The sequence below is a fragment of the Lissotriton helveticus genome, chromosome 1_1 (genome assembly GCF_964261635.1).
Source record: "Lissotriton helveticus chromosome 1_1, aLisHel1.1, whole genome shotgun sequence".
Classification (NCBI taxonomy): domain Eukaryota; kingdom Metazoa; phylum Chordata; class Amphibia; order Caudata; family Salamandridae; genus Lissotriton; species Lissotriton helveticus.
The window spans coordinates 1,369,084,331-1,369,107,296 of NC_136057.1; the positions used below are offsets into that span (position 1 = coordinate 1,369,084,331).

Below are 22,966 nucleotides of genomic sequence, written 5' to 3' on the forward strand. Positions count from 1 at the left end.
GCAATTCAGTTGTGGAGAGGAAAAACCGAGACTTAAAGCAGTCTTTAACAGCAAAGGTATTAGGTTTGGGTGGTAGTTGGGTCAGTCACTTATTCGGGGTCCAAAGAGCCCTTAACAATATGCCAAGAAGTTCCCTTGGAGGTGTGTCTCCTTACTAGGTCCTATTTGGAACTAGAATATGGGTACCTGATCTTGATTGTGAAAGCATAGTGGCGGATGAAAAACCATTTGACATCAATAACCGTTTGGCTGTTTTACAGGATCTCAATTAATTCAGAGCACTACAAAGCAACATGCAAGTAAAACGCACAGCCACTGGGGAAGTCAAAGCAGCCACTGGAGGAACTGCCTGGATCCCAAAAGTTGGGGATCTGGTCAGAGAAAAGATTGTGGACAAGAAAGAATTTGGGCCATCATACAGAAAGCCACTCCCTGTCTTAGCTGTCGAGGCAACAAGAACAGTACTTCTGCTGCCTCTTACCGGCAAAAAAGAAAATAAATTAGTCTCCATCGATCGGATCATACCAAACGATGTGGCTGATACTGAATAGTAGGCCTTGTGGGCTCCTGGGTAGCCGACGCTGTCTCGCTTTTTTTTAACACACTTTATTGATGACCGCATTACATCATATAATGTGAAAAGATTCTACAGATACAGTATTTTTTTCTTTTACAGCAGTTACAGTACATTTGCCATACATAGGTTCTATTCCAATTATTTCATGTGATATAGAGAACAAGAGTTGTATTCTGCAGTGATATTGCTACTAAGATAGCAGTAGATATGTTATGTAATTAGCATCATTACAAAGTTGTGTACATTTACAGTTAACAAAAGGAACTTATGCAAACCCGTTTTCTCCCCAACCCCCACCCCCCGCCCTAACCTCCCAACCCCTCTCCTGGTCAGTCCTACTTCAGCTTACACGGTATTCGAAGGAGGTCTATATAGATGTATATTTCCAGGGAATGTAATTTCCATGGTGAGGTCATATTTGCTCGGGCCTCAGGGCCTAAAGCTGAGAAGTCACAAGGCGCCCTTGTATGTTACGGGGTCAGGGTAACCTGTGTGGGGGATAAATCAGGCGTTTCCAGCTCAATTATTATAGCCTCCCAGTCCATTGAGATGGGTTGTTTCCTCAGCCCTCTCTCTTCCTCTCTACGCCGTCGCTCTCTTCTTGCTACCATATAGGAAGTTCAGACAGAAAGGCTCAGAACATTTGAAGAGTCACCAATACAAAATGTTGGAATTTCCATCAATGAAATGGAACTCGTTCCTCTTGAAACAGAACTTCAGAACACAATTGAAAGACAAATATCAATTAGGCCTAACACCAATGTCTATATCTATATGTCTCTACAAGAGACATCTGCCAGTTCAACAATACCTGCTGAGCTACCAATAATAGATCGAACTGCATCTGGCTACTTCATTGACTTTGATACCTTCTCTCTGGATCCCAGTGAACCTGAAAAAAACGCCATCTCCAGTTTTCCAGAAGCAACAAATTTGTGAATTCTAAATTTTTCTGAAAAAGACTTACCTAGTATCACCTTGGCTCCAGCTCTGGATAATAACTGGAGTACTGTTTTTTCTGTTCTGGATTGGCCTAGTGACTGTCTTTTGCTTACTCATGAATGGAAACTATCTCCCAGAACACTCTGCTGTATCAAATGTGAACTTGGTCCTGAAACCTCGTACATCATCTCATCGTGAACAGAGACCTGTCCTTCGCGAACATTACAACTGTTCCAATTCATGATGGTATAGTTTGGGACACGGTTGATTATGATGTATTTGGTCCCACTGAACTTTTAAAAATACCTCAAGTATTTAAAATTTCTCTAAACGATATTACCTCCAGTACATTTTCTGAAGATTGGGATTTTGAAACTGTAAATATGTTGTCTGATTTAGAACAATCCCTGCATATTCAAGCACTGAAATGTTAGAACACACATCAGACTATAACACTATGTACTGTTACCATAATTATGGTCATCACTTTTTACACAAATTCAGTATCCCACAAAATGTTTTTACATTCAACCAATGGGAACATTGCCCGACACCACTGAAAAGTAGTTTGAAAACGCTTGCACAGATATTTTCTTATTTTTCAGGGTTTAACACTTCTGACCAGACCTCATATTAGTATAAGGTTGCACCTACAACTGCACCGAAAAATATGGTGACTAACACCAAACAGGGTTACTCTGCATCCTTATTTCCCAACTGTCTGAACAGGGTTTCGAATTATGGGAAGACACTATAGACAAAATCTGTCTGGGGTTGAAAGGATTGACAAGTTCTGGGAACAGAAGCACTATTTAGAGCGTGCCTCATTCCACAGCAGATATAATATCTGAATGACTCGAAACACCCGTCACAACGAATGCATCGCATGGCGGAGCTATCGCAACGCGACTGTTACATCGCGGGCGGCTCCACAACGCATGCTATTACGTCGCATTCTATTACGTCGCTATTACATATACATCGCTAGCGATGGCAACGCGTGAAAATCGTCTGATGATCCCGTGTCTAAGCATTTTGAGTATTCCTGCCAGCATTACTAGTGTGTAAACGGCGATCGCGTTCACGTTTGTGGCCTAATTAATAACTATTCCCAGCTGCCTCAAAGTTTTCCAAAAGTCCCATTAGTGGGTAAGACACTCAAATTAAGCAAAAAAAGCTGTAGTTCCAAAAACGATGCGATTTTGGATTCAGTTGCAACTGGGTGTAATCTGAATCTGTGTGCTGATATTAATCTCTTGACAGCAGTAAGAAAAGTCTTGATACAGTAGTTCACCCTTCCTGTGTTCTTCCCACCAGGTATTAATAATCAGCTCATTATACATCAGAATAAACAAACTCAACTATTTTCTGTATTTTGAGTATTCCTGCCAGCATTTTGAGTTCCCGTGTCTAAGCATTTTGAGTATGCCTGCCAGCATTTTGAGTTCCCGTGTCTGAGCAGCGGCTGCAGTCTAAGCATTTTGAGTAGCTATGAGCAGCGGCAGTCTAAGGTTCACGTTTGTGTAAGTCACGTAATAAGACATGTCTCAGCCGGATGTTGATTTGTGTATCTTTTGCTGTAGATTTGTGTGTGCCTGTGCGCAGCATGGGGGGATGCATGATGGGTGGGTGGATGGATGCATGGGTGCATGGTGGATGGGTGGGTGGATATGGTTGGGTGGATGGATGGATGGGTGGATGGATGCATGATGGGTGGGTGGATGGATGGGTGGATGGGTGGGTGCATGGTGGATGGATGGATGGGTGGATGGATGGGTGGATTACTGGATGGATGGGTGGGTGGATGGATGGGTGGATGGATGGGTGAATTAGTGGATGGATGGGTGGATGCATGGTGGATGGTTGGGTGGATGCATGGTGGATGGTTGGGTGGGTGGATGGATGCATGATGGGTGGGTGGATGGATGGATGGGTGCATGGTGGATGGGTGTGTGGATGGATGGGTGGATTACTGGATGGATGGGTTGGTGCGCATGCTTTCGGGACGTGATCACAGAGTAAAGAAAAGTCCTCAAAACCTCCTGTGTAGCACATGCAAAGGATTTTTTTTTAATAAGGAGTGGTAATTGGGGTATATTAAAATGTTGAACTTTGACCCCCGAATAGAGCTGCACTGCTGAAATTATGAATGTTTCACTAGAAATAATTGATAGCTCATTACAAGCCTATAATGAAGTTTGTGGTGCAACGAACACAAACTTTTTTTCAATTCAGCTGCCACAGTAGGCCTTTCCCCCTTATTCCCATCAGCAGAACTTCAACTAACACTCACCCCATCCTAACACAATCAGTCATTTCTGCAATCCCTGTACAAGAAATCACCTGTGCCACAAATCTCACTGCTTGTAAAACTTCAAAGGCTAAGGAACACCAAAGTAACCAAGTACAAGTACCCATCCAGCACAGAAACCACATTCTGGCCACATCCTCTGAGCAGTTACAAACCTATCAATTTCAGGCAGCGAAATTCTACAAAACATTCCACCAAATTGTCATATGTCAAAATGTCTCCTTTACTAACAGCTTGGGCTGTTAATTCGACTGATGCAGAAATCGGACTGAAACCAAGCTGTAGGTCATAGGTTTGATTTCTGGCAGGGCCCACTCTGCATTCCATCCCTACAGACCTCAGTAATATAAGTTTGACAAAGTTGTAGAAAGTCCTCATTCCAGAACTTTCGCAGCCACTCTACTCTGAGGGTGAGGACTTATCACTCATAATGCGCCTCTCCGAAGTTTAAGAACATTGGATGACGCCTTAGCAGATCTTTCTCAGAAGTCACAAATGTCAGGCCGCCCCATCTCCAACAAAGAAATCACAAAAAGCAGCAGCAACAGTCACCCGACGATAGATCCCGGGGGCGGGGGGACTCCGCCACATTTCTTTGTCTCCCACAGGAAGGAGAGTTGAATAGGCCGGTTTCCTTGTTAATATCACTTTCTTGCCCTTGTGGTTACGGATTGACCTCATCAGCAGAAATGCCTGCCCTATCCCCGAGCAGTTACATTAGTTCTACACAATTCACATTCTGAAATGTACCCTGAAAATTATGAACGGACGTGAACATTTTGATTTTAAAAGTAGTGTACACTGGGAACAGATGTATCCAATTCACAAAATAACCAGACATTGTAATGCATACCATTGCAATAGTGTACACTGGGGTCAGATGCATCTAATTCACAAGATCACTTCAGAACAAAGTAGCAGCAGCGTTTACCGGGAACAAATGCATCTAATTTACAAAACAGCCTAACACTACATACAGAAAGTAGTAATAAGACAAGCAAGAGTGCACATAAAGGAGCACCAAACTCTCAATGCCACCATACAGTGAGATCAGAGCAGCATCATACATAGGGTTAGATGTATCCAATTCACAAGAAAGTCAAACACCGCAGACACTAAGATTTATCAGGGCAGCAGCATACACTGGGGACAGAAACATTTTCCACCAGAGAATCAGACCCCACATTACACGCAATAAAAATAGAAGAATTAATGATGGGGGGGGCAGTGGGGGCCAGTGGTTAGAGGCGGGTTCACGCTACTGATCGTCAAACACTGTTGTGGGACACATAGAAAACTCGATGTTATGGCATGCGAGGTCATGTACTGCGAGGTTATGTTCTGCCCAATAGAAAGCAGCGCATTCACGTTGCAACAGCTTGCGATGTAATAGTAGGCGATGTAAGGTTCTGTGCGAGGTAAAGGACGCGTGGTAAAGGCACGCGATCACAAGGTGCGCGATGTATTGTCATACATCCCTGAATGACACTGTGCAACAGACTTCCTGTCTTTGAATAGCCAAGAACAAGGATTTGAACATACCTTGGATTCCTACACCGTCACACTTTGAAGGGTGGCAAAACTTTACATCACGTGGAGGGGATACAATAGATTACATCATACAGTACAATTCATCAGACCCCAATTGGAAGGGATGGTTAGTTTAGCCCACAGACACAAACCGATGTCAATCAAAATTCAGGGGTACCAAGAAGGATTTAGGATCCATAGACTGGACCAACGCTATGTACAAAGAGAACATCCAGGGGTGGTGACAGCATACAGTGTTGGGAAGTTATGCCTCGATTGGCTGAAAACCTCAACACTGTCCCAGGTGAAAGAGCACTTATCCTTACTCTTAGATGAGGTGGATCCAAGGGATTTTTTATTAGGTTCCCGAAATCCACGTCAGAAACTTTTTCATACGCTGTCTGTAATGAAATCTGAAAAATCTCTCAAGACACTGCGGAGAGACTTTGTGCAATAGATAGAAATAACCTAGAAAAGGCGTTAGCTGTAGTTGACAATGGTATGACTACATTGACATCCAGGATTTATTCACTAGGCAACATTAAATCTTCTGCTATAGATGTACTAGAACAGGATTTGTCTATACTACAACAGGGCCAATCTCAGCTGTGTTCTATTATGTTATTTAGCTGGACGCCGCATTCATTGCGCACAGGTTATGTGCCATGGCGATTTATCGACAGTACGTCCTTGTTCTCTGCATACAATCTAACGAAAAAACAGATACTGGCACAAAGGGGAGGTAAATATACAATGCTGCGGAATGATTAATCCATGGCCATATAACATTACCGGTCACAACTTTCCAGTTTCAGTATTGCGTAGAACAACAACAGGCAGGCAGATATGAAGCGATGGGTAGGGAATTCATCAAGGAATCTTGGGAATTACCATACAGATTTCAATGCAGGAGTGGGGACATGGAAGTGTTTCTAAGCTGTACAAATTGCGAGAACTCTTTAAGTGGATCTCTCATATGCAAGGATATCATGCTTCACGGGGCCTGTAACGGTTTGGTTGCCATCTTATCTTGTCATTTGAAAGGGTTCTCAGCTGCCGTGATTAATCTGGTGTTCAAGTTGCTTTCAAGTGGGAGTTACTTGATGCTGAATAATCAAGGTTGTTGTGGGATGGTTCCGGGCATAGCATATCTTGTCACTGTAAACTCCAGGATTACTTGCTGTATGCAAGTATTGTTTTCACCGACCCATATAGTCAGGGAGGGGCTGTTATGGCCTTCGTTGAATGTTTCCTTTATACGGTTTGATTCTCTGAGCTGAATGAAAGCCATGCTTTTACAGAAAACCGTGTCCTGAACCTCTGCCCAAGAAACCTATGATCTTCAGGTCGCCAGATCCTCAGCTGAGATACTGGCACTAGTATGAACAAACTGCCCTTTCCATTTCACAGAAATGGTACAATGTATCTTTAACATGTCTGATACTACGGGTATAGTACACCTATTTAAGATCATAGGTTCTGACTGTTAAGCACCTATCAGACAATCTTCTGAGTTATTCCCAACTTCATACACTCCGTGTTTGGAAGGATTTTTGGGGGCTTCCACTGATCATGTTCCTAATAGCAGGTATCCTGATTGTCATTTTTCTGCTACGCAATGGACGTCCCCATCACCAAGGAAATGGAAAAAACGCTCCTGGAGTGCTGATAACGATACTGTGATCGCAGGGATCGTCGTCTGCGATGGCAAGCAACAGTGATGTTGCGTCTTCCAGCTAGGACACATAAACATTTGACTCATTGTGTGCTGGGGAAAAATGTGGCCTTTTTCATAACAACCAAATTTAGAATTTTTAAACAATAGACACTTTTTTTGCTGAACTGCATGGCTTTCAGACACTTATAGTTTTACTAACTATATATACGAACATATTTTAGTAAGACTTTTACTGCAATATTTTTTACCGCACTAATGTTTTGGACTAATTAATTGTTTGCCTACAAATGCCTAGAAGTACATTAAAATTATAGTATGTTGTCCAGTCGGATGAGGAGTTAGTGTTATGTTTCATATAGGTACCCCAACATAGACTCAGAGAACCACCTAACCTTTCACCTATATTCTCCCCTACCATTACACTACATAACAGTTCTGGGGACTGACCTAGTTACGGTACTGCTTACAGGACGTGGGGTTTTCCCTGAAAACTAGCTTCTTCCATTATGTATGAAGTTTCTTGGAAACTCAGCAGGGCTACCATCTCCTGCATAATAACTATGTATAAGGGTCATTCCTTCAGTCATCCTAAGTCTGACATGACACACCAAGGCAGCACCCCTGTGGGTACTACTTGGGTACATATACACCATATATTTGCTGAGGCAGAGAGAGGAGAAAAAGGACTTCCATGCTGACGCGAGATGCTCAGGTTCCTGCACGCAGACACTCCAGCTCACAGTGGTCTGACATCCCTTGCAGGGTGTCTATCTCGCGTCCAAGACAGGGTCCCACAGTCTCTCACTTCAGGTAATAGGGTTGACTTTATCCTAGAGGGATTCTTGGCTCCACACCTACATACATGCTAGGTACATTTAGGTACATCTAGTTAGGGTCGCATTGTAGGAGTATGCATTTTATTGTCCTGTATTTTTATACCTGCCTGTATTCATCATTTTAGCACTATGGGAGAACCATCCTTTTACTCTGTTGGTGCTTATAATCATTTATATCTGTTTCAGCATTCCTATTTTACACTATAATGACTTTGATTGCATAAATGCCTATTGAAAACGTCCCCACTGTTTATTCTGTGTAACTCTCTGAGACAAAGTGAGCACAAGTGACTAAGCGAAAAGTACTGCACTGTTTCCACGATCCCAGATGGGACAGAGTTGTCATGTTCGATAGTTGCCAATAACTATTCTCTCCTTGGTAAGAGGGGTTTCTAGTGGCATTGTGAACTAGCTGGAATACAGGCAAACATACTCGGTGGGGGTGTCTGGAATCAGTCTGGACACCCATCCCACAGTCTATGAAGTCTATACGCGCAGATCCTTTATAGGTTCATAGGAACTACATTACAATAAGATTGCATTCTGGTAAAACAAGCTGCTTTACACTATTTCTGGACTAAGCCTGAAGGCTGCTCTCAACCCTTACCACTTAGAGAGCTTTCTAAGGTTGTCTAAGACCTCTTAAATCACCATAAAGGTTGTCTGGACTGGTGCAAGGTGCCCACTTACATAAGTGGACATCATATACCAAGCCAGCTTCTCACATTGGTGGCAGTGGTTGGGATTCAAGCCTGCATTGTTTTACCAGAGAAATCTTTGTGTTGATTAATTAAAAAAACATCACTAATACTAGGCACATATAATACAAGCTGAGCATAAGTAAGTTCTACTGAACTTAGGGTTGGGTAGTTAAGGGTATAGCACATCCTTTCTCCAACCTCAGAAAGTTTAGTTCCCACTACACCCAATGCCTCCTAGATGCATTACTGTTAGATGACCTCCAGAACAATAGTGTGTCAGATGAACAGGAGAAAATGGATGGGCATGGGAATGAAGATAGGCCAGAAAGGGAGCCCCTCTTTGACCTTGAATCAAACCCTGACCAGCAGGAGACAAATGACTCCCACCTGGATAACGCAGATCTCCCAGAATATACTGCAGGTGGCCTTGAGGAGCCCCCCTTTGTTCCTCCTGGGAGAGTGCAGAGTAGAACAAGGAGGTCTAGATCCTCCTCTGCAGAATCCAATGGTCCAGGAGAGTCAGTAGTGACCTCCATATCTAGAAAGAGGGGGAACTCCTTTGATAGGGAATGTCAACTTCTTGAGCTTGAGAAAGCTAGGCTTGGGCTCAGGCAAGAGCAGCTGGCCCTTGAGGAAGAGTCCATAGAAGTCCAGAGAGCTAGGAAGAAACTGTGACTAGTGTCCCATGGTGGCAGCAACAAGGTTCCTAGAGTTAGAGATACTTCTTTTGGCCATAGGAACCTGAACAAGATAGTCCCTCCCTACAGTGTTAGGGATGACATCCACAAATGGATAACTGCTTTAGAAAGGGCCTGTAAAGTTCAGAGGGTCTTCCAAGAGCAAAGGACAGCTGTCTTGTGGCTCTCCATTGCTAACAAAGGTAGATATAAGCCAGATGATCTTGATGTGGATTAAATGAAAAACCATCACTAATCCTAGGAGAGTTAAGAGTCTAGCACACCCCTTTCTCCAACCTCAGAGAGCTTAGTTTCCAATAGGTTAGGTAGGTGCAACACCTCACTACCCCTAGAGCCATGTCTTTAGTTGGGGATACTAGTGTACCCCAGTCTGCTACGTACAGTGGTCTAAGGTTCCAGGAACTAAGGACCCTGTGTAGTCTTAGAAAGATAAAGACAGGTGGCAAGCCCACCATTAAGTTGCTCTTAGAGCTGCTACACAAGGATGATAGTCATCCTGTGAGGGCAGAAGAACAGGAAAATATGGGTGGGGATACTCCTGAAGAGGGAACATCAGGAACTCTTCCTGAGGATCCCAATTATGAGTATGGGCAGGAGGATTCAAACAATTCCAGCCTGCCCAACTATGATCACTCAGGGCACAGTTCAGATGGAACATAGGAGATACCCTTTGTTCCTCCTGACAGGGCCCAAAATAGAATGAGGAGGTCTAGATCCTCCTCTAGAGAATCCAATGCTTCAGGACATTCTGTAGGGACCTCCATATCCAATAAGAGGGGCAACTCTTTTGACCGGGAGTACCAACTGCTTGAACTTGAGAAAGCAAGGCTTAGGCTCAGGAGAGATCGGTTGGCTCTTGACATAGAGTCTCTAGAAGTCCAGAAGGCTAGGAAGAAATTGGGACTAGAGTCCCATGGCGGGGGCAACAGTGTCCCAGAATTTGGATAATAGGAACCTGAGCAGAATAGTCCCTCCTTACCAGGAGGGGGGTGATATCCATAAATGGATCTCTGCTTTGGAGAGGGACTGTAAAGTTCAGAGGGTCCCTCAAGAGCAGTGGGCAGCTATCCTGTGGCTCTCCTTTGCTATTAGAGACGAGGATGCTGATAATTACACAGTTTTGAAAAGTGCTCTAATTGATGGGTTTGGATTAACCACTTAACAATACAGGATTAAGTTCAGAGACACCCTGTGTACAATTTTGGTGTTCACTTAAGCTACCTTTAATGGCTCGCATAGCTCTTTCAAAAATGATTATGCTTCCCAGGTTACTATACTACTTTGCGAACGTGCCAGTGATAGTTACGCCAATGTGGTTTTCAGACCTAAATCAAACACTCCGAGAACTAATATGAGATGGAGGGCGGAACAGAGTATCTTTGAAGATATTACAACGGGCACCAGACGAGGGAGGATTAGGTGCACCAGACTTCAAGCTGTACTACTTAGCGGCCCAACTCCAGTGACTAGACTAGTGGGTGGATGGTAGAAATCTGGAATTGCTGGAAGAGGAAGGGTGGAGAAACAGCCAAAGTTGGTTAGTGGCCAAGTTGCTGCAGCCAGCAGTGAGGGTACCCAAATCTAACGTGCTTCTACAAGCGATGCTATTCTGTTGGAAGAGATGCCGTCAATGTGTGAATGCAGACCACCCCTTTGCCCCTGATATACTGCTAGTGGGGATCGCATATGGAGACCCTATCACCCTATGAACAAGACATCAGTTCGCAGAATGGACAACAGCTGAGAACCACCGTGGGAGATTGCTTCATTATGGGAGGATTAATACCCAAAGAGACTAGCTTAAATATGACCAATATTGTTAGGACTCTGATTAGATTTGTCATGGGCACCTCGTTGGTGAGTTCATGAAGCCCTCACCCACCAACCTGGTTGGTGGCATGCTTCATCATCGGGCCCACCCAGTGACACCTAATGTGTCCCGGGTGTGCTGCGACGCCTGATTACAGCTGAGCTGGTATTTTACTGAGAGTGCAGTGTGAGGTGTAAAATGAAGTGTGAGTTAGAACGGCTTGGCGAGAGTCCCAGTACCCAAGGGTAAATTAAATTTTAATAACTGGGCCCCCGTCAGCGGTTAAAATAAGGCTTGGGGATGTTTAAGGGAGGCGAGTTACTACCTCCTACATCCATGGGTTGGTCAACATGGTTCAGCCAGTGCCTTAAACTAAATCTGGCTTTCCTCAGGACCTTTTTAAAATAGGGTGTAGTGCACGTTAAAAAAGAATGTAATCCAGGCTATGTGTTAAAATCTCTAAGGTGTTTCTCTAAGGGTGTGAGAGTGGGGATTCCCTTCTCATATATGCCTGTACCGACAACATTGAAGACATAGACAAAACATGTAAGAAGAGGAGAGTCAAATAGGCGTCTTCGCCACATAGTCATATACATAGAATGCCGAATCTACAGTGCTCAGTGGGTAGACTACAGTCGGCAAAAGTGTAATGCCCTATTCCACAGCGAATATTTCGCACCCTTAATACCTTGCTAACGTCACTGCTTTGGGCGGGACGACGTAGCCGGGTTGCGCTACACACCCTGGTTCGGAGCTGGGAGGAAGGTGGCCTGGAGGCTCCGAGGTTTGATTTATATTATTACGCAGCGCAACTGTTGCCGGCAGTGAGGTGGTTCGTGGATGCGGACGGGTGGGAGATGCAGCTTTTGTCTGGGAATGCCACCGAACGGATATTACAGGTGGCATTGATGAAGGGGAGGGGAGCAGATGCGACCCTACCGTATGTGGTGCACCACACGGCTGCAATCTGGCAGCGGTGTGTGGAACAAGTACTGCGACGGGCCACCTTTCATAGGGAGTTGCCGGTTTGGATCTTGGCGCCCATTGTGGCTATGGAGGAGCACATGTCCTTTAGGGACTGGAGAGCTGGAGGATGCGATACCTTGGCTGACCTCTATTCGGGCGACTCGTTTGTCTCTTACGAGGAGGCTGCGGAGGCCTTTCGGTTGAAGGGGGACAATATTTACATTACCGCGGCATTCGGGAGGTGGCGAGGGAGTCGTGGCCCCAATTCCCGGAGACGTCTCAGACTTCTCATACATTGAACATCATTCTCTCCTGTGGTAGGGGCCGTAGGTTGATTTCCTTGCTTTACTCCGCACTGTGTCAGGACTCAGAGCCGCTGGTCCAGCATGCGTGGAGCGCCTGGGAAACAGATCTGGGGGAGACCCTGGAGGCCGGGCAGCGCAAGCGAATAGGGGGTCTTACACGTAAAGTGTCATGTAATGCACGATTTAAGCTCACACACTTTAATTTTATGCACCGCACTTATGACACCGGTCTCCTTGCAGCGCTTCTCACCAGATAGGGAGGACACTTGTCCCAGGTGCGGAGCTCAGAGGGCGGGGTTCTTACACTTGGCCTGGGATTGCGCCTTGGTGCGAAGTTTCTGGACGGAGGTGGTGGGACGTATAGCCGCCGCTACCGGCCTTGGAAGAGACTTGACACCGCTCCACTGTCTGCTGGCTCTGGTTCCCCGGCCTAGGAAAAGGAAAATCCCCTATAAACTATTACAGCTTTTGTTGGTTCTGGCGCGGCGTAGGGTGGCCATTACCTGGATGGGGCGGAGGGCCCCAGAGATTTCTGCATGGCTGAGGGATGTTCGGGAGTGGTCTTTGGCAGAGGAGACTCATATGCAATGCGCGCGCAGGGATGAGAGACTGCAGGAAGACCTGTTGGCATGGAGAGTAATGTGTACTGCTGGTCTGACCTTGAGTGATTCTGAGGGGACTAGTGCAGAATTGTTCACACCTGAGGGGTCGGGAACTGACTGGGTGGGGGAGGGTAATGGGGACGGTTAGATCTGGGTTGTCGTTTGCACTCGGCTGCTACCTCATGTCCACTGTTGCTGTGTCCTGATTGTAATGTATGGTTCTTCTTATAGTCCCAATGTCCGATTTTTGCCCAGTGATATTTGTGTCCCTAATGTGCCTTAATGAGGTTATGGTTCTGTATGCAACAGTTCTTGTATGATGCCGCAATTGGGGGGGAATGTTTAAGTTTCTTTGCATAATCAAAAATAAAGTAAAAAAAAAAAAAGGAAACCATTGGACCGTACTCCTAAGAAATTAGATGAGATTATTGGAAGAACGTTGACGGACAAGGAATGGAGAAGAGTATTAGAGGACCCCAGACGGGTATCCAGAAATTCGAACTTTAAAGCGATACAGTTTAACTATGTGCACATGGTATACCTGACACCTCATTGGCTTACCATTATAGGGGGCGACGCGACACAGGTTGCCCTAGATGCACATTGAAGGATGTGGGGTTTGCTCACATGACCTGGGAGTGCACAAATCTGGGAGAATTCTGGGAGAAGGTACTGGATATGATACACAAAATCCTGGCCCACACTCTGCAAAACATAATAGAAGTTGGCCTACTGGGCTTGTTTCCCAGACCGAAAGCCACAAAAATAGGCATCAGATTAATTGACCTTGCATTGATCCTGGCGAGGAGACAAATAGCCGAGCACTGGAAATCACACACAATCCCTCGTATAGAGACATGGGAGAATAGTGTTGACACTTGGGCCAAAGCAGAACAGAGAGCATTAATACAGGAAGATGCAAGGGGGATCCGAAAGGTCTCACAGTTGGAGCTCTGGACAGAGATACTGAGGGAGTGGGAGACCAGGCATAAACCTGATGCAGAAGAAGGAGAAGGTGAAGTATTAGACCAACAAGAAAATAATACTGGGTCAACAGGATCAAATGACGAGTAGGATTAAAGTGAGAATAGAGAGTGAACCATAACTGAGCTGACACCCTCTTGTGCTGGATTGGTCTCCCCCCTGTGCGCCCCTCATGATACACTAACAACACATATATTTGATATGACTTTTAAACTAGACCAGCCCATATCCCTTGACAAACATATGCAGGACAAACTCTTGGTGGGACGGGACTGGGAGACACACCACAAAAATGGTTATTAGTATTTGTTAGATGTGATCGATTTAATGTAATTAAATGTGTATCTTTGCTGATCGTTACGAGTAACTCCCTTGATTACACATGACTTTAGGTATAGACTCCAGGTGTACTTGAACTTGTCTTCTAGAGACACTGCTGTTTATGGTGAATAACTGACCCATGTGAAAATGTAATTGATACAATTCATTTGTCGTTGGAAATACTACATACACCATGTGACTGTCTGCACTTGTAAGTAAAGGAGTTCTTGTTAAAGGAAAAGAAAATGCTAATAAAGATATATTTAGAAGTTCAGAGACACCCAGAGAGCACAAACCCAGGACTGGGTAGATTGTGTGGATAGTGCCACAAAGGCTCTGGAAGGTTGACTATATGACAGCAAAGTGCATGACTACTTAGGATTGTACAATTTGATTATGAGGGAGTAGAGCTTTAATAATTGTCAGAACCAGCTTTTGCACCAGTATGTGGTGGACTCGGATCTGACTTCTCCCTAAGAATTGGGAAAGAAGGCAAGATAAATGGGTCAGAACCAGGGTTAAGCAGAAGAACCATGATGGTGGTGACTAGAAGAAAGATACTTCCAAAACCCAAGGGAGAGGTGGGGATAAGTCTAAAGAGAAATCCTGTGAAGGCCCCCAAAAGTTCTCCTCTAGGGATGGGTCACAAACTCCTGCTTCCCCTGGTAAGAACCCTTATTGCTTTGTTTGTAAAAAGCAAGGCCCCAAGAAATATGATTCTGATTGCCCCAAGGCCACCAATAATGAAAATACTCCTACTATTACAGTACCCCTAGAGCTCCAAGTAGTAATCTCCCGGGGAGTAATAGCACACCCAAACGTTTAGTTGGGTTTTCATGCTGTACTGAGGTGGATACTGACTTAGCCAGGTCCCCCACACAGCCCACCTTAGTTTGTGATGGTGGCATGGGGTTCACCCCTTTTACTGTCAGTCCCAATACCTTGGGCAAGTACAGACAGGAGCCTCTAATTAATGGTCAGAAGGCTGTAGCCTGTAGGGACACAGTAGCTAATGTCACCATGGTGACAGGAAAACTAGCGTCCCCACTTCAGCATTCACCTGGATACATGTACCAGGTGACCAACACTGATGGTGTTAGAACAGATCATCCCATGGCCATAGTCAATCTCAGATTGGGAGGGGTCACCGGTCCTATAAGAGTTGCAGTGTCCTCAAACTTGCCTGTAGATTGCCTCTTGGGCAATGATATGGAAACTTCAGCCTGGGCTGAAGTAGAATGAAAGGCCCATCTAGAGATGATAGGCCTCCCTGAGAAGGTTGCTGCGACCCTTAGGGCCTCAGTTCAACCACAGGGAGCTTCAGGAGCATTGGAGCCTGAAAGAATGTCCCTCTCTGCTCCAACAGAGACCACAGGGGAGAAAGAAAAAACTCTAGGGGCCACTGCCAAGAGGAATCCCCTTATCCACAGATTAGGGACCCCCAGCCTATTAGTACTAGCCAGGTGCATGGCTCCTGGTCCTTCTCAGCGTCGCCTGGTCCTCACAGCTGCAGAGTCAAGGTCATCGTCACCAATCCTGCAACAACCGACATCAGAGGGGATTCGTCTTGCAAGTCTCCTGGACACTCTTGAGTGACATAGACTCTGTCCCCTCTGCTTGCAGGTACCTCTCTTCTAGAATCCACCGGACACTTTCTCCAGCTTCCCTGGTGTAGGTTATGTGGGTATTAGGGTATCCACGGTTGGGCTGGCTCTCCAACCTTCTGTCTTCCAGTGGGAAGGGTCCTTAATCTTTAAAAATCCAACTGCGACTTACAAGTAGAGTTGTATGGAGCGCATGGTCGTGTTCCCACACTGCACACTCTCTCCGTGGGGTTCCTAGCTACTCACCTTGGATGGTTCCTTGGGTCCCCAGCACTTCTACATGGATCTTATACCACTTTCTTAGTTTATGGTTGTGTCCCCCCGTGGGGTCCACTGTGTTTTTCGTGCTATTTACTTTGTTTCTTTGCTTAAGTATTGTGTGCATTGTGCATACCTCCGGATAGGAGATATTTCTATGTGTTAGCGAGTATTATATAATAAATACATATTTTTATAAATACTTTGTGTGTTTCTTTTTCACTTAATCTATACTATAAGATTGCATTCTGGTCAAACAAACTGCTTAACACTCCTTCTGGACTAAGCCTGATGGCTGCTCTCCACAGCTACTACTTAAAGAGCTTTCTAAGGTTGTCTAAGACCTCTTAAATCACCATAAGCGTTGTCTGGACTGGTGCAAGGTGCCCTCTTACATAAGTGGACATCATATACCAGGCCAGCTCCTCACAAGCACATTTTCCTATTCGTAGACTCCTTTCTTACACCGCTAGTACTTAACCTGCCTACATTCATCCAAGATACCTCTGACATTCTTTAAGGCGAAAGGCGGTGACTGCCTTTGTGTGAATGAATAAATTAATACAATAAAGTAAAAGGATTGAATCACTAACCAAGATCTACGACTATCAATATTGTTCAGTAATGTTTTCCTGCTTCCTGTATATATAACTGAAAACTGTAGTTGCCTCTCTCTCTCTCTCTCTCTCTCTCTCTCTCTCTCTCTCTCTCTCTCTCTCTCTCTCTCTCTCTCTCTCTCTCTCTCTCTCTCTCTCTCTCTCTCTCTCTCTCTCTCTCTCTCTCTCTCTCTATATATATATATATATATATATATATATATATATATATATTATACATATCAATCCAAAATGCAAGCTTGCTTGCTCACAATGCCTTTCCCAGCCTCTTACTGACGGGGGTCCGCGACGAGGCAGGCAGCCTCTTGACATATACTCCACGGCCGTTCTCCTCTCGTACAAAACAGTAGTCACGAGTGAACAAGGGAGTGATCCTGAAACGCGTAGAGTATTTTCTTGCCCTTCCAGCCAATGGGAAGGGGAGAGGGCGAAAAACACGCCCCCGAATCTCAAATTTACCTTGTTTGCCATGGTGCTTTGTTCGCGCCCCTCGCTCCTTGTTTTTTAGGTTTCGGCTACCGTCGCACTGCGTAAGCAGTGGGCGGAGCCGAAATCTTATGTCTGTAGTATGGAGGCCTGAACACGCCCCTCTCCTCCATTGGCTGGCCTCGTAAATGCTGGCCAGCCATTGGAGGAGAGGAGCGTCACTCAGTTCAGGGCCCGCCTTGACGCGATTCGGGGGCGTTTCTGGGTCTTTTTTTAAGTCCCGCCCTCTCCTCTTCCCATTGGCTGGAATTTTACCTTCCAGCCAATGGGAAGGGGAGAGGGCGAAAAACACGCCCCCCGAATCTCAAATTTACCTTGTTTGCCATGGCGCCTTGTTCGCGCCCCTCGCTCCTTGTTTTTTTTTTTATTGAGTGCGATTATCCGGCCTAATTGAGGGCTCGGCAAGGTGCGACCTCGCGGATCTCTAGGGATTAACGCCTCGCGATCAGACAGGACAAGCGCGAGGCCACGTCTTGGACCTGAAAGCTATGCGCGCACGAAGGATGTTTAGCAAATTGGGGGGGGGGGGGTTGTTTTGCAATTGGCGGCGGGAGCATCCTTTTGCAATTGGTGGGAGGGGGCAGAGCATCCTTTTGCAAGTGGGGGCCTCCTTTTGCGCAACGCCACGGCAAGTGGGCTTTTCTAAACATACAGCACTGTTGGGAGCAACAGCTTTCATATGTTGAAAATTCTACACTTGGCGCGAGTCTGAAGGCAGCTTCTAATGATATAAACATGCTGGCATCAAGAGATGGAAATCGTCAGGGGGCGGGCCTAAAACACAACTTCATGACACCTTCGGTCATTAAGAACATTTTTAAACTGTGCCAGTAACTGCGTATTTTCGAACACTTACTTTTTGCATGGGAGTTCTCATATACTCAGTATGACAACACCTGCAGGTGCGCCATTTACCCCTCAGTTTGTCAATCACCTCGTGTCATGGCTCCGCTGCTTCAAAGAGCCCGAGGCGCACAAGTCTACGCATCGGATCTGCGTTGTTCCTGTCCAAACGAATTCGTTTTATCACTAGTATTTACATTCTCAAGGGTAATCCCCAGACAATTTGACAAAATAACAAGCTGCCTGGGTGATACCAATGCATCTGTTGTATGTTGTAATCTCCGTGGACCTGCACTCAAGAACCTACACCCTCTCCCTTTGCAGTGTATTTATTAGAATGGATTTAGAAACAAATACAAATGTATGTGCTCACCTTTGCACGGCCAGGGCACACTGCCCTGATGCTCCGGCCCTAAATGCTGGTTTTTCTCAAGTTTCACAGAAGCCAATAATTAATCAACCTATGTCTGGGCCGCCGCAGGTTGTTTGGATTTTAAAGTGTCGCTGTTTTCCTCTTTTGGATAATATAACATTGATTGGTTCTCCTATCCCATCTCACACCAGTGTGTGGGGTCTTCCCGTTTTGTTAGTAGATGTATGTAATCTGAAGACTGTGTGCATAACATATTTACAGTTATAAACTGACCGATAAAATCATGAAGCAGCACAGCCTTGCTTACAGTGTTGGTACTCTCCAGGGGTGCATGAGGGTATGAAGTGGGTTTCAAGACCTAGCTCTGCCTTCACCTGCGCAGAATGCTCCAGTGTAACATTATATCATTTTCTTGAAAATCGGTGTAGTTACTCAAAAGCAACAACTTCGTCATGGCCCTGCCCCATTTGCGAGAGATTAAGCTATTGGAATTGTAAATGACAATGCCATTTATTTATTTATTTTCAAAACCAACACATAAATAAAAATGTTGTCATTTACAATGCCAATAGCTCAAACTTTTCAAAAGGCGAAACCATTGCATTGTAAATGCTTGTTTATAGTTCTAAAGGGATCCCGCCTGTGATAGAAAGCGCTGTGAATTTATGCCATTAGTTTAAACATTTAAAAAAATATATTACACACAGTATACATGTTCACGCAGTGCAAATAGTCTATCGCAAACTGTACATAAATATTGTTTAAATGTTTACAGTGCTTTCAAACGTTGTGTAAAATGCTGACCGTACCTAGTGTACACACTTTTTAAAAATATTTTTTTATAAGTTTCCATTAAAAGGACAAATCCAGATTCTATCACCCGCAGTGGCTCCCAAGAATCCTGTAGATCTGTTGATTAACCAATTGCCCACATTTACATACATTTTCGGTAACAAGCACAAAAGAGAGAAAGATTACTTCTTCTTCAGCTACCTCTAACTTCTCTCACTTCACAGTAGAAGATGCTTTTCTCCCATTTCAACCCATGGGAACTCAACCATTTCAGGAACTGCTGTTTTTTTAATAAAAAGCATGGGACCTGTTTTGATCCAATGAAGACAGCTTGGGAACATTGTTCTCCTGTTTCCTGGCCCACTTCAACTTCTAATTATGTCCCAAATTCATGCTGTGTTTAGGCTGCATTGGAGAAAATCTAACAGTAAACAGTATTATGGACTAGCTTGATCATAATTACATGTCTTTGCTATTATCTTCTTCAGGAGAAGTGATTGAGGGCTGCGGAGATAAAGAATTGATTCCATCCAAACGGAGAAAAGTAGCAGCTGCAAATCCTGTTCGAGCTCTGAAAAGAAAGGCTGATGAAAGTGAGTTTGCATTTTTCTACTTGTATATCACTAAATCCCTTGGGTGTCCAAGCTTTTGCTGTTCTATTTAGAGAATATTCCATTGCAGGGATGTCCACAAAGTTCCTGGAGCTGTGAACTCACACCAGATTGTTATCATAGCCACTCAGTAAGGAAATAGGTTCTCCAACACTGGACCTTTTATATATACACACATGCTTGAATCATTCCCTGTCATCAGGTTCACAATCCCCAGTACATTAACATTGCAGTATACAGTGTAAAATATGCAGCATACAATAAACAGTGTAAAAACGCCATAGGCCTGAAACAACATAATATATATATATATATAGTAGCACATCCACCTCATTATAAAGAACCCAAACTTCAGCCAAGTAGGTGGAAGTTTAAGCTCTCCTACTCCCCCTTGAAGCCACAAAAGTTCAGATGTCTACTGCACATTGTGTATGAGGGAGCCCTCTGGCAGACCTCTGATCTGACCCTTCAGTGAACCTGAAATCTTTACTGTTTTGTTCTGCCCTGGATTTGAACCAGCCCTATCTAAAGCAACGAAGTACTGTGAGTTCTTTTTAGGGAAGATTGGTATATTTTCTGGGCTAGGGAGATCATTTGATCTGACAGCCAACTGCCACCAAGTATCACCATGGTTGACAGAGAAAACAAAATATCTATTAAAACCTTGTTCATCTTGTGGAAACAAAATTATTTACACTGATGACTCACATTTTCAGTATCTTTATTGCCTTTATCCAATTCATAAGGCACCAGAATGCGATATTTGTAAGACTTTTGCAAGTAAAACACTTAAGGACCAAGAAAGGAGGTTGGCATTATTCCTTATTGATAAAGAACATTTTCGCCCATCCAAAGGAGATGCCGCCTCTTCACTGGAGGATTCCATGTAAAGCACCCCTCCAAGCACTTCCACGAAGGCAGGGCACAAGCCGAGACTTGTACAATTTCCTGAGCATGATTTATGTGGTACAGTTCTTGCAGCCACTTCCTCAGTTAATAAGAAAGAGCGGCATACCTTCAAGCAATATATAGGGCATCAAACTGTTGTAAATAAGAAGAAATCCTTGGAAAACTTCTCTTCCAAGGAAACATCGGTGACACGACCATCAAGGACATCAACTCAGTCGTCGACGGTGAGAGCTTCTTCGTCAACGGTAGACTATACCTTAGACAGTACTGATGACGACTTTGCTGTCGACGACGTTCATACTTTCGATGATGAAATCACTGTAGACGAAGTCACCGTCAACGGCCACACTCTCAATGGTAAATTTAAGGTGAGATGTTTTTTATCATTAAAGGTATCAAATGTACCTCCAGCTCAGATATTGCAGTCACACAAAGAAAAGGAGGCTAGTGATTATTCGTTGCTGACAGCTTAGAGTTCAAACCATTTAGATATAATCTACGTCCCAGATTTGGTAGAAGAAATGGATGATGAGCCCTACAACAAAAATGTTTATCAGCAAGGTTGTAAGTTTTTAACTACTCAAATTGGTATGAGAAAAAAAACCCCAAGATATCATAGGGAACCAGATGTGGTCCAAATGGTGATGGCCTTTTCATCAACATTGTAACAGTTGATGGATACGATACTTTCAATAAATTATTACCAAAGCAACCAGCTACTAATCCTGAAATTGTGTTACCTGCTACACTCATTCTACCACCTCCTCCATCTGCTCTTTACTGGTTTAGCTACCTCAGCAACCGTCACCACTACCTGATCCATCACCCCCAAGATAACCATCTTCTAGATCTGTTCACAGAGAGGACATGGATGATGTTAACTCCAATGATTCTGTATATTCTGATGTGGATGTGGATGTGGAGGAGGGTGAACTTCCACAAGACGATGGAGGACATAATGGTAATGGATGGGAATTCATTGTCCCAAGTGGAAATGATAATGGGGTAAATCCACAAGTTTCTACAGATATCCCTAAAATTGATTTATTCATTTAAAGAGCTGCCAAGAAATTCAACCAACTAATCAAGCCTGTAGATCAACAATGTTTTCTTTACAACTTTAAAGAGCAACCTCTGACATCCGTTAAATCCATACCGATCTTGATTATTCCTGGTCAAAAGGTTTGCAATTTATATGGACTCTGGTTCCAGTGCCTTTGTTGATACCTCTTCTGAAGAAAAAAATATAATGCTCCGAATTCACTTTCAGATTACCTCACTGGTCATACTAAACCAGATTTAGTCATTTCTTCAGGAGCTCCAAGAAGAGCCAAGCCCTCAATAACACCATCCTCTGTTCCCTAGACAAGGATAGCAAACACATTGATTATCTGGGCTGAAGAATCTTGTCTATGGCAGCAAACTTCATTAAGCCAGCCAATGCCCTTGCAATTCTAGTTCGCTATGATCACCAGATGTAGCATGACATCGCTCCATTACTGGAACTCCTTCCTGAAGATAAGAGGGAAGCAGCGAGAGCTATCTTAAAAGAATGGGAGCTTACTTCCTTCCTTCATTGTTGATGCAGTCATGGTTGCCTCCAACACAGGGTTTCGCCAACTGGCAGGAGATACTGGCTTAAAAAGACAAGACTGGCTAAAGTCCACAGCCTTCCGTCCTGATGTCCAATCAAAGATTTTGGATAGATCTATTGATGGCCTCATTCTTTTTGGCAAGCATGTAGATATACATGACGCTGACCCCGAAGAGGCATTAGGACTTTTGCAGATTTGGGACATCTGGTTTTCTTGGCTCAAGAAGATCACGAAATTTCAGAGGAGAATTCAATCAATATGGACAAGAGGGAGGTACATATTATCCACAAATACAGTCTGGATGCAATCCTGGATACTCCTTTAGTCGGAATCAAAGACAGTCTTATGGGAGGTCCTCAGGGAGTAAGAGCGTATTCCTCACAAGCATGTAACAATGACAATGAATAAAAAGCTTGACTGTCTGCTGGTGCCCCCTTTTCCATTTGGTTCTCAGAAGTTGAAGGAGGGGGGGGGGATATTTTCCTTTTTTGCTCTTACATGGGAGATCATAACATTAGACAAATAGGTGAAGTAAATTGTACAATCAGATCCTACATTGGAGTTTGCCCGTAGACCCCCCAGTTTGTCCCCCCAAAAAGAAACATCATCTTCATTTG

General features: G+C 44.3%; 1 protein-coding gene across 5 annotated transcripts in view; it reads left to right on the forward strand.

The window, feature by feature from the left end:
* LOC144824723 (putative endonuclease 4) overlaps nt 1-22,966 on the forward strand; it is a 477,583-nt gene that overhangs the window by 172,195 nt on the left and 282,422 nt on the right. For all 5 annotated transcript variants that reach the window (XM_078683747.1, XM_078683743.1, XM_078683751.1 and 2 more), the window contains one exon: nt 19,723-19,827. In XM_078683747.1, coding sequence (XP_078539873.1) covers nt 19,723-19,827 — 105 coding nt within the window. The remainder of the gene's footprint in view (nt 1-19,722; nt 19,828-22,966) is intronic.